Source organism: Pseudonaja textilis, chromosome 13 (genome assembly GCF_049901715.1).
Source record: "Pseudonaja textilis isolate UNSWEBS1 chromosome 13, rPseTex1.2, whole genome shotgun sequence".
Taxonomy (NCBI): domain Eukaryota; kingdom Metazoa; phylum Chordata; class Lepidosauria; order Squamata; family Elapidae; genus Pseudonaja; species Pseudonaja textilis.
The window spans coordinates 18,535,689-18,548,388 of NC_142002.1; the positions used below are offsets into that span (position 1 = coordinate 18,535,689).

General features: G+C 44.0%; 1 protein-coding gene across 2 annotated transcripts in view; it reads right to left on the minus strand.

Annotated features, from left to right (window-relative positions):
* Window positions 1-12,700, minus strand: part of SCAPER (S-phase cyclin A associated protein in the ER) — a 98,296-nt gene that overhangs the window by 56,829 nt on the left and 28,767 nt on the right. For both annotated transcript variants that reach the window (XM_087941617.1, XM_087941616.1), the window contains exons 16-21: window positions 10,520-10,675; window positions 9,914-10,056; window positions 9,052-9,133; window positions 8,601-8,753; window positions 7,241-7,348; window positions 4,015-4,151 (exon numbers count right to left, since the gene is read on the minus strand). In XM_087941617.1, coding sequence (XP_087797743.1) covers window positions 4,015-4,151; window positions 7,241-7,348; window positions 8,601-8,753; window positions 9,052-9,133; window positions 9,914-10,056; window positions 10,520-10,675 — 779 coding nt within the window. The remainder of the gene's footprint in view (window positions 1-4,014; window positions 4,152-7,240; window positions 7,349-8,600; window positions 8,754-9,051; window positions 9,134-9,913; window positions 10,057-10,519; window positions 10,676-12,700) is intronic.

The window sequence follows — 12,700 nt, forward strand, 5'->3', positions numbered from 1 at the left end:
ACAGCGAGGAGTTCACTTCTCTGCTGCGTTTGGCAAATATTTATCTCCCTAAATACATGCCCCGGGGATATTTTCTTGCTGGCTTATGTTTTCCATACCTTTTCTTGATAACAGCGTTTTGATTAACCCATCAAACTGAGTGACAGGCATTGTAGGAAGAAGGCAGTGTAACTTCAGGGCACAAAACCAGAAGGAGCTGGTTGCTAACACGTTTTGTTAAAAAGCACAAGCATTTTTAAGTTGGATTTTGACTTAAAAACAAAACATCAAGACGCTTCTGCGTCACTCTCCTGGGATAGCAAGAGTTGAAATTCAATATTTTTTGAGAATTTGAGGTGTGGGGGGAAATGGTTTATGCTATGAATCACTTCCCTTTATATTACAAAGTCTTTCTGAACGTGGTAAACAAAGCTCTATCAGGCTCAGTGTGCTGGAGAGGGAAATAATAAAATAAAATAAAAACCCAATACATAAAAACGATCTGGACAATAAATCTTAACCCAAAATAGTCCATGCCGTAAAGACGCCATTCAAAAAGGAGGAACATCTGCTATCTCGATCCACAGCAGTACAACGAAAGGGCTAAATTCCACAAAAAAATAAGAAAGATCTTGGGAAAAAAAAAATATTGGAACTCGATTATTATGTTGACCGCGGTGAGAATTCTACATGTGCCAAAATGGAAAGATACGTTAATTCCCACAATGGAAGAACGGACGGAAGAACGGAGGGAGCTGGAAGATATGGCAAAATTTAACTGTTTTAATTAAAGAAAAGAATGCATCCAGTTTTGCTTCTACTTTGAAACAGCTTCTGGACTTCATGCTTGAAACAAAACAAAAGAAAAAAGCAAACTTTGATTTTGGCTTTTGATAATTAAATTGTGTTTATTTTAGAAATGGCTATTATTTACGAAGTATGTAAAATAAAAAGTTGAGATTATAACTGCATTTTGTGTTCGACAGGGCTGAAAAAGGTGGCCAAATTCTCTCAGGCTGTGAGCAAAATTAAGCAAACTTTAACGGACCAATGATAATCCAGCGCCAATTGCGATATAATATCCTGCTTGTGCCTTCTATTTTTATTTTTTTAGTATTCTTATTGTCTCAATTCTTTTATGGGTAATGCTGGCCTGTGACCATAATAAAACAGAATGATTGATTGGGTTTTGATGATTAGATCAGGTTTGTTATAGAAACGGCCAACACTTACCAAATGTATACAGCAAAAAGTTGAGGTTGTAAACTTTTGCATTTGACGGCGCTGAAAATAGTTGGGAGTTATTTTGTTTTTTCCTTTTTACTTTGCACTCCACTTTGCTTTTTCTTCTTCCCCTTTTTATCTTCTGCTTCTATTTGTATTTTATATTACAGGGTGTCCTCGACTTACGACCACAACTGAGCTCCAAATTTCTGTGAGACTTTTTGCTAAGTGAGTTTGGCCCCCGTTTTACCACCTTTTGGCCACAGTTGTTAAGTGAACCACTGCAGTTGCTAAGTTAGTAGCACGGTTCTTAAGTGAATCTGGCTTCTCCCCCGTCGACTTGGCTGGTCTGAAGGTCGCAAAAGGTCATGTGACCTCAAAGACGCTGTGACCGTCGTAAATACGAGCCAGTTGCCAAGCCTCCGAATTTTGATCAGGTGAACATGGGGATGCCATAACAATCGTTAATGTCAACTCATAAAATATATCTATGGCCTTTTTGGAGTTGCCAACAGAAAGGGAGGCGGGGAAAGGGGTTTGAAAGAGCAGTGCGGCAGCTTGGAAACCAAAAGTGCATTCCATAAATAGTTTTTCAAAGATAGTAACTAGGTGACGGAAGTTTCTGCCCCGCAAAATTCTAACTGGAGAGCATGATTGATGACTCTGGGCTAGGGAGGTGTCCCATTGGAGAATATGAATTACGATACACCCAGGGGGTTGGGGGGGGAAACTAGGGTCAAGGGTGACAATGAATTAGGTGTCTCAGAGTCGGCTACACCCAGGCAGCGTCGGCATGTTTACTCTCAATAAATCCTTCTGAAGTTTTGGAAGTTTGGCTCGAGACTCATGGTTTAATTGGGGGTCACTGCCGGAATCCTGACATGTAAGTGTGAAAAAAAAACCAAAACGGTCCCAAGTCACTGTTCTCAGTGTCGTCATAACTTTGAACCGTCACTAAACGAATTGTTGTAAGTTGAGGACTACCTGTAAAATAAATTTCAACTTTTTTTAAAAAACCAACAACAACAGCCACACCCTAAAAGAGCAAAATGGTGATTCAACACGGATTCCTTTTCACCATGCCAGAATTTTATTGCTGAGTCTGGATTTCGACTAAGTGGGAGGAATTTTATAAAGTCGGGGTTGAAGCTCGGATCATCTGCAGCGGAAAACCCCAAACTCTGAAACTACGACAATCCACAACTGTCACATGTTTTTTTTTTTTTTTAAAAGCCCGTTGACGAATGGCGGGTCTGACAACTCACTTTCCCTTTTAAGATATTTCTAACTTTCTTCGTTGTGGCAGGCAACAAAATTGATTAAAGCCCAGCCCGGGGATTTGACACTCCGGCCGATGAGCTTCTATTTGTTGATTACTATTGATTTTCTTTGATACTTCATTTGAAAAATCAATAGCCAGGAAGAAAAATAGGCTTGGTTTGGACGTACTAAAACCTGCTATTGTGCGCTGGGAGAGGGCAGAGTTTTTGGCAGGGCTCGGATGTCCAATTAGGAAGAAAGCTCTTAACAGGTGAAAGGCAGGGGCTGGATCAATACGCCGTTTTCTTCCTCAATCAGAGAAAGTGGCCATAAATTAGACTCATCAGTGCTATTTTCAAGATGTTCCTAGAGCAAATAACTTCAAAAAGGGGTTTGCATTTTTTTTTCCCCCCAGGCTTTCACAGCTGCTTTTCTGTGAAGGGCACGAATAAATAAATTTGCAAGCCGTTTCTTGCAAAAGAATGAAATAAATTTAAGCCTTTTGATGCAAAAGAACGAATTTTAAAAAAACTGTCTATCTACAATAATGATCTGCCTGTCTGTTTGTCTGTCTATATCTATTTATATCTATCTATCTATCTATCTATCTATCTGTCTGTCTGTCTGTCTATCTATCTATCTATCTATCTATCTATCTATCTATCTATCTATCTATCTATCTATCTATCTATCTATCTATCTATCTATCTATCTATCTATCTATCTATCTATCTATCTATCTATCTATCTATCTATCTACAGTATCTATCTACAGTATCTATCTACAATATTTATCTGTCTATCTCTATCTATCTATCATATCTATCATCTATATCTGTCTGTCTGTCTGTCTACTATCTATCTATCTATCTATCTATCTATCTATCTATCTATCTATCTATCATCTATCAATCTACAGTATCTATCTACAGTATCTATCTACAATATTTATCTGTCTGTCTGCCTACCTACCTACCTACCTACCTACCTACCTATCTACAGTATCTATCTACAGTATTTGTCTGTCTGTCTGTCTGTCTGTCTATAACTCTTCTTTTGCATGAAAAGGCTTAAATTCTAAATAACATCACATATATATGTATACAGGTAATCTTTGACTTTACGACCACAATTGAGTCCAAAATTGCTGCTGCTAAACGAAATGTTTGTAAGGTGAGTTTTGCCCCATTTTACGACCTTTCTGGCCACAACTGTTAAGTGAATCATTGCAGTTGTTAAGTGAGTAACCCGGTCGTTAAGTGAATCTGGCTTCCCCGTTGACTTTGCTCGTCAGAAGGTCGCAAAAGGGGATCATATCACCCCGGGACGCTGCAAACGTCATAAATGTGAGTCAATTGCCAAACGCCTGAATTTTGATCAGGTGACCACGGGGGGGATGTGCAACGGTCGTAAGTGTGAAAAATGGTTGTAAGTCAGGTATTTTTCAGTGTCGTTGTAACTTTGAACGGTCACTAAATGAACTGTTGTCATTGGAAGACTACGTCTGTGTGTATGTGTGTGCGTGTGTGTGTGTGTTTCCAAAGCCGATACCTTGAGTTCATCCGTGCCTTCAATTTCTTGGCTTTCTTTTTGTTCTTCTGCCTCTCTTCACTGTCTTTTATCGGCTCGGTGGGAATTGTGTTTTCTACCACAATGTCCACGATGTATTTCTTTAAGGACAGGTGCTCCTAGAAGAAGGGAACAGAGAAAAGATTGCACCCCACTCTGGCTTCTGTTCCTGCACCCTAAAAAGGAGAAAGCTACCAAGAAAAAGCCACAGAGTGTTAAAATCTAGTAGATGTCGGAATATATTTTTGTTTACAAGAACACTGTGAAGCAGTATATAAGTCTAAGTGCCCTTCCTTCCTTCCTCCTTCCTTCCTTCCTCCCTCCCTTCCTTCCTTCTCTTTCCTTCCTTCTTCCTTCTCTTTCCTTCCTTCCTTCCTTCCTTCCATCTTCCTTCCTTCTCTTTCCTTCCTTCTTCCTTCTCTTTTCTTCCGTCCTTCTACTTCCTTCCTTCCTTCCTTCCTTTCTTTTCTTCCTTCCTTCCATCTTCCTTCCTTCTCTTTCCTTCCTTCCATCTTCCTTCCTTCTCTTTCCCTCCTTCTTCCTTCTCTTTCCTTCCGTCCTTCTACTTCCTTCCTTCCTTCCTTCTTTCCTTCCTTCCTTCCATCTTCCTTCCTTCTCTTTCCTTCCTTCTTCCTTCTCTTTCCTTCCTTCCTTCCTTCCTTCCTTCCTTCCTTCCTTCCTTCCTTCCTTCCTTCCTTCCTTTCTCTTTCCTTCCTTCCATCTTCCTTCCTTCTCTTTCCTTCCTTCTTCCTTCTCTTTCCTTTTGTCCTTCTACTTCCTCCCTCCCTCCCTCCCTCCCTCTCCCCTTTAGAGGTTAGAATGGAGCATTGCAGGCTCACTTTGTCCACAGTCTGGAGTTTGATCCTGACCGGCTCAAGCTTGACTCAGCCTTCCATCCTTCCAAAGTTGGTAAAATGAGGACCCAGATTTTGGGGAGCAAATAGACTTTCTCTGTAAACCGCTTCATGATAGGCTGTGAGGTGCTACGTAAAGTCCTTACCAAAGGACCCTGGACATGAAGATCTGGATATAACACCATCAAACACCCAGACCTGCCTATCCGAGGTCCTTGGTAAGGACTCAATAAGTAGACAAAAATGCCAAACCCGGTCTGAACATCTGGCTGGCTGTGCTACGATTAACAACAACAACTAGGAGTTGGATTCTACGCTGTGATCTTTGTCAATGGGGTTTTCTAATGATTGTGGTTCAGTATGGAAACCTTGTCTGGAATTGACCTCTCCGATGGAGTTATTTCGGTTGTGTGGCGGGCAGCTCTTACCCATTCTGGGTTTAAAACAGAAATGTGTCAAAGATCAAGTGTATGTTATCCAAAGTGTCAAGTGCAGGAGGCTAAAGGTGAAATTTCATTAGGTCAGGGGTAGTATAAATAAAAATCTTATACATCAAACGAGAAGGGTCATTTAATATGAAGGCATCAGAGGTGAAAAGCAATAACTTTAAGTAGGAATAGTGCATTTACCTAGAGGTGCCTTCATTGATTAAAAATAAAATGGGGAACAGAAGTAAAACTAAGCTGACTCAACCACATTATTTATTCCTATAGTTTGAAATTTTACTCTTAAGTACGCAAATCATAAACGTTGCTGTTCTAAAGGCATATAAATTTTGCCCAGAGCTGTACGTAGCAAGAAAGACCATATGATATTAGAATTTATCATAATGCTTTGCTGGCTGTAACTGATTAAAACAAATTAACTCGACAAACAGGGTACTTCCAATATGGGGCGCATTCAATAAAGGCACCAAGCTCTCGGGAGAAAATCAAAGATTAAAGAAAGACTTCTTCTGTTCACTATGTCCTGCAGGAAAAGTGCCATCTCAGATCAAAAGACCCATTGACCAAAACAACCACTGATGACTGAACCACCAGGGTGTTGGTAGAATCCACCAAGCCAACTCCAAAGACGCACCACCATAGCTTGCCGTCATGTGTTAACCCAGCCACTGAGTGTAGCCGCAGTTCCAAAAAGTTCAGGAAAGCCAGCTCCGGTTTTCCCGAAAGGTTTAAGTCCCACTGCAACCTCCAGCTGGGTATCTCTTCAGCTCCTTGCTCTGAGTAGGACAATAGCCATAGCGCTTAGATTTCTATCCTGCCTCACAGGGCTTTTACTCTAAGCACTTTGAAGAGTCAGCCTCTTGCCCCCAACCATTTGGGTCCTCGTTTTACCCACCTCGGAAGGATGGAAGGCTGAGTCAACCTTGAACCAGTCAGGATTGAACTCCTGACAGTGGGCAGAGTTAAGGAAGGAAGGAAATAGCAATAGCCCTTAGACTTATATACCACTTAACAGTGCTTTACAGCCCCTCTCTAAGCGGTTTGCAGAGTCAGCCTCTTGCCCCCAACAATTTGGGCCTCCTCTTTCCCACCTCGGAAGGATGGAAGGCTGAGTCAACCCTGAACTAGTCAGGATTGAACTCCTGGCAGTGGGCAAAGTTATGGAAGGAAGGAAAGAAGGAAGGAAATAGCAATAGCCCATAGACTTATATACCGCTTTCCAGTCCTTTCCAGTCTTCTCTAAGTGGTTTAGAGAGTCAGCCTCTTGCCCCCAACAATCTGGGCCCTAATTTGACCCACCTCGGAAGGATGGGAGGCTGAGCCGACCTTGAGCCTGGTGAGATTTGAACTGCCAAATTGCAGGCAGCCAGCAGTCAGCAGAAGTCGCCTGCAGTACTGCACTCTAACCACTGCGCCACCACTGCTCTCAACAGAGTCTCAGTAGACATGTCTTCCACCAATGCTTCTACTCGTCTGGCTGGTTATTCAGACTTATGGTCAGTAACCTATCTCCGAATCCTCACATTCATTGATGTGCTGTATTACATCCCAGCTTCTCAACCTGGACACCTTTTAAGAGGTGTGGGACTTCGACTCCCAATTCTGGGAGTCGAAGTCCACGCATCATGAAGTTGTCCTGGCTGAGAAACAGAGCTCTAATCCAGGGATCTCCAACCCTGGCAACTTTAAGACTTGTGGACTGGCTGGCTGAGGAACTCTGGGAATTGAAGTCCACAAAGTTGCCAAGGTTGGAGAGACCCCTGCTCTAATCTGCTGCCTGTGAGACTGTGTTGGATTCCAAATCCTTCCGATCTTCCGGCAACGGGATCAAGGCTGTGCCAAACGTAACAACCATGTCCTGTTGGATAATAAAATTGGGGAGAAGGGAAAACAAGAGAGAAGACTTACCACTTCTTCATCGGAGAGCTCTCGGCCTTGGATGCTGCTGTTCTCTCTCACAGCTTGCTGGTGCTTTTTCCCCTTGATGTGGCTAAAGAGATACACCTCCGAGGAAATCTGGAAAAGGCGTGTGACATTTGCTCGGGTCATTCGTGGCAAAAATTGAGGTAGCCAACCAACCCGACACGTCGCGGCTAGTCCGGCTTCTAGGGGGGACAAGATTGATGGACTGTGATTGGTAGTCCGAGGAGAGGGTTCTCTGTTGTTCTTTTCTCCAGGCCAGATGTTAGGGCGTCTCTTCCCAATTTGCACCTTTCAGAACCGAAGAAGCTTCTATGGATGAGAAGCAAAATGTTTTCCCAAGGAAAGAAGTGAGAAAGTCCGGTTGGCCTTTGGGAAAAGCAGCTTTGGGACAACCAAGACCTGGTTGATGGAGGATCTCCATCGATACTGAGTTCAACACAGCCTGTCATGGCCCTGTCGGAATCTGATTTGGAGGGGGAGGCCGAGCAGCTGACAGGGAGTGGGAGTGTGGCTCCGTTGGCTGTGGAAGAAACTGGGGAAGGGCAAAGTCCGGCTGGGCAGAGGTAGAGCAAGGGAGCGGGAATTCAGAGGAAGACCCAGGCCTCTTCATCCTAGGGCATGCAGGGGGAAACGGAGAAGGGAGCAACGTGGGTTGCATGGCTTACGGGGGAGGAAAGGGCCCTGATTCCCTTCATTAGCTGCAGCTGGGAACACAGTGTATAAAAAAGGAAGCTGCACGCAGCAAGCTGTTGGGAGCAAATTGTGAATTATCTGGTATCGTCGAGGCTTATCTGGGTTCCTGGCGTCTTCCCAACTGTGTGTGTTTTGCTTTGCGTTCAAGTCTGCAATTCCTTCGGCTGCCCTGTCCAGTTAATTACTGCAGCGTGGTTTGTGTGGATTTTTAGTTACAGTTTGTATGTACTTTGTTTTCGGACTGAATTTCCTCCACTTAAAGAGAGTTTTTTTCTCCAGCTGAAGGTAACTGGGCACTGGGGGCAAAGTTGGAGATATTAAAGGGACTTTTCTTACTTATGTGACTGTGTTGCCTTTGTGCCACGCCCCTTTGGGTCATCACACAGCCTGACCGGCAAAGCTCAAGAACCTGACACATCTGGAGGAGGGTTGGGAAGGGATGCCTCAACATCTGGCCCAGGGAAAAACCGTGGGGGGTCTCTTCCCCGCTGCAGAAATGCGCCTCATCTCTGAGGACTTTTGCAAGGGAGAAAGGACAGGGTAGATCTACTCTTTCCTCGTCGTGAAGGCAATATCCGGGCACGGCTAAGGCGGCCTCGGTGGCAGAGGCACACTTTTGTCTCTCAAGAGGCTAGTAAGAGGAGACCCCTACCACAACATTGCAGAGGGAACACTGCTTCTTTCGCTCGTAGGGGGTGAGTTTGGGCGCGTAGTCCGTGTTGGCGTGCCTTCCGCTGCTTAACTCGGCGGCTTTTTCTTTCCTCTGTTCGATTTGCTCCATGTGCCTCCGGATGCTCTCATCGTGCTGCCAAAGAGAAGGGGTGCGTCCCCCCCAATTTATTGAAAGGTTATCAGCAAGCCTGACAAACCTATCTAGGCCAGTGGTTCTCGACCCTGACCCCCTTTAAAATACCTTTTGTGGCTGCAAACCACAGCCACGCACCCGCCGAGGGCTTAACTCAAGGTTTAAATCGAAAACTTTGCTTCAAGCCTTGGCAGATCTCTTGTGACCCTGTGCTCCCACCTGCCCCCAGGAGGTCCACAGACCCCAGGTTGAGACCTCTTGCTCTCTGCCTTTAGGGAGGCGTCTTTCTAGTCCATACCTTCAACTGGATCTTCTTCTGGAGCTCCTCCATGGCTTCTTGCTGGGCTGCAGTCAGAGCAGCTAATCTCTCTTCCCGATCTCTACGCAAGGAGCAAGAGACATGGGAAAATTCAGGCTCTTGGCTGGATCAATACCTTTTCAGGAGTAGCAAAATCCAGACACTCATCTTGTTGTTGTCGTTTTTTTGGTAAAAATTTTATTTTTTTAGACAACACACATAAACATCCAACAGCAAATAAAACCTTCTTTCCATTGTACAGTGTGTCGGTTGGTGTATATTTCTTGCACGCAATATCTGTAGTCTTTTCCTCTTAGATTTAAATTGACCTTCAAATTATATTAATCCACTTTCCATGTCATGTTATATTATTATTATAATCACCATCGTTAGACTTTAATCTCAAATCTGCATTATTTCCTTTTAGAGCAAATCTCCATTCTTGCTCATTTTAATTCATATCACAATCCATTCCATAATAATCAATGATAACAAATCATTACTATTGTATTCTATTTCATTTTCCAATTTTTCTATCTAGCCGTTGATAAAATAAACCTCATATTTTATAATAAATCCAGGCACTCATCTCGTGTGTGCCTCCTTCCCTCCATTCGTCCGATGCCTCGATGCACGTCTTTATCTTCTAGGGTTAGGCCCCATTAGATGAGCATTTGTACATTCCATTTGTAAACATTTCTCAATCATGTCAAGTTTAAAATGGGGTAGACTTCGAGTCCCAGAATCCCCCAGCCTCCGGGAATCGAAGTCTGTGCATGTTAAAATCGACAAGGTTAAAAAAAAAACCGATCGAAACTCTTGGGTTGGGATTAAATACGAAAGTGGGTCTTGCCATGGCTACCTGGCCCGTTCCCGAGCTGCGTCTTCTCGGGCTTTCTCCTTCTCCTGCCTCTGCTGCTCAATCCGAGCTTCTTGTTCCTTCCTCTTCATCAGTAACTCTTCCACCCGGGCCTGACGCTCCGCTTCCAGAGCTCTCTTCCGTTCCTGGAGAGCAAACATTTCCGCTTGTTAAACATGGAAATCCTAAACGGTTCGCACAATGATAGAAAAGACAGAAGCTTTGGGATGAATGGATGGATGGATGGATGGAAAGATGGTTGATGGTTGGATGGGGATAGTTAGAAAATGGATGGATAAAGATCGACAGCCAATAGATGGATGGACAGATTATAGGTAGAGAGTAGGTAAACAGACAAGCAAACAGATGGATAATATCATCACGTTGAGTTAGTTCCAACTAGCTGATTCAGACTCAACAGCATTTTAGAGTGAGGGGATGTCAAGGAAGAGAAGGAAAAGGAAGAGGAGGGAGGGAAGAGAGCTACCACAATAGTGTTTCCGAGTAGAACTCCAGTAAGGCAAAGCAATAAACCATTCAAAGCTCCTCTCTTCTTTGTCCTCCTCTCTTCATGCAACTCCTTCCAGCGTTTGTGAAGTTAAGGGGTACCTGGACAGCTTCGTCGCGGGCTTGCTTCTCTTCCTGCCTTCGTTGGCGCTCTTCCTGTAATTCGTTGAGTCTTTGTTCGTATTCTTTCAGTTTGGACAAAACATCGTGGCGCTTATTCTGGGCTTCCAACGTGTTTATGAATGCAATTTCATTCACCTGCCAAAGAGGGAATTGGGAACTCCGGTAACCGTGATGAAAAATTGGATCGGAGCAAAATAAATAGGAGCAAACGCCTTAGACAGTTGTACGTCAATTGGCTGTGGGGAATGAAGTAATTTGGTTAATATAAGCATGACCAGCTGGAGAGTTCTGGGAGTTGAGGCCCACCCATCTTCACATTGCAAACACTGCCTAAAGGGAATCAGAGAAGATTTGTGGGGTCCTTGGTGTTGCAGTGAAGAGGCAGTCGAGGTGTTTGATCATGATCACATGAATCATGATGACTTTATTGGAGTCTAGTCTTGCATTTATACACATTTCTAGTAATCCTCTAACATTGGTTAACTTTGGTGGTTGATCAGCCTTTGTTACTGTCTAGCATAGTAATTAACACAATTAATTATCTATAGTTAAAGTCTAACACATGTTTACTTCCTCTCTCTAATCCTTCTTTGCATTAGTGATTTTGTTTGCCTGAGTTGTATTTGCTTTTGTCCTTATCTGAGGTTTGACATCAAGATAATATCCTTCCTGCAATTACAACTCTACACCTTGGTGCTCTCTGAGCTTGGCTGTTTTTCTTGCAGACGTTCCATTACCCAACTAGGTAAACACCAGAGAAGATTTATATGGGAATGAAAGAAACGTCTGGATCTGGAATTCTAGGACAGACCCCCCGATGGATCTCCAAGTAAAGAAGTGTGCTCAAGTTCCTCCGCCACATCATCGGATCAAAGCGATTTGGGCAACGGGCTTCCTTTTTTTTTCTCTGCAAAATGCCCCCTAATTGGATTTCTGAGGACCCTCGCTTCCTGAGAATGAATTCACCACCCCAATGCACACGGATTCCCTAAGCAATGGTCCCTCTCTCTCTCTCTCTCTCTCTCTCTCTCTCTCTCTCTCTCTCTCTCTCCCTTTTAAAAGCATCTTCCGTTGTACCAGAACTCCATTCCCACTTCATCTCGCTTCCTCTCTTGGCTCTTGCCCTCTCGCTCTCCAATCTGCAGAAGGAAAAGCGCAACGCTAGAGAAAGACACTGGATATTTTCTGTCCTGAGCTGAACGCCAGGATCAGAGGCTAAGCGGCACCTTTCGACTCTGATGATTTTGGTACTTTCTCTCCCGCCATTTACAGCGGTGTCAAACATCCCCAGACGGAGTCCAACTTTCCGCTTTGTCGGCCGAGCGGAACACATTTGCAGGACGGATTTTTTTGCAGCTCACTGAGCGGACAGCGGTAGGAGGGGAGCGCAGGGAAAAAGGAAGTCCCGGCCTTCTTTTTATTTGCCCCCCTTTCTCCTCCTCCGTCCCCACCAATAGCACTGACCCAATTAGCCGTGATCTCGGGGTGCAAAGGGCCAGGGATCTCATGCCCCGTCGAACCGATGCGACGCCTTAGCCCATCTGCCAAAGTGGGAATTACAACAGGATGGGGTTGTTAATCTGATTGCCGGAGTCACCCGGGATTAAGGGAACCAGGGCCCGCAGGTAAAAGAAAAGACAGCAGAGGCAGCCTGCGGGCTAATGGACTCATCCAACTGTGCTGTCTTAAGGGCTCGCAAAGCATTAAAAACACGACTTTTCAAAAAAATAGCACCCGGTGTGTACACATGCGCGGACCCTTGAAATTCTCCTTCCCCCTGCGGAAAGGGAAACCAGCGCTCACCGTAGCATAGAATATTGCCTGCAAATCAACTCGCCACATCACAGTAGTGAAAATCCAATTTATGGCAAAGGCTGTGCATTCTAGTTATCCAATTGACGCAGGGCAGCCCATTTTAAAAAAAATAAAATAAAAAAATAAAAAGGCAGTTCTGAGACAAGATGCCAAACGGAGCAAATAGAAACCTCGGAGCAAAAGTTTATCTCTCTCTCTGTCTCTCTCTCTCTAACGGAAGGGTTTTCCCATCAAATCTAAGTGTCCGGGCTTATTATTTCGCTTAAAAATAAGGTTGATAGGTTGTCTTCGAGGTACTGAAGCTAGTGATGATAAAAAGGACAGCGAGAAAACTGTGCCTTTGGT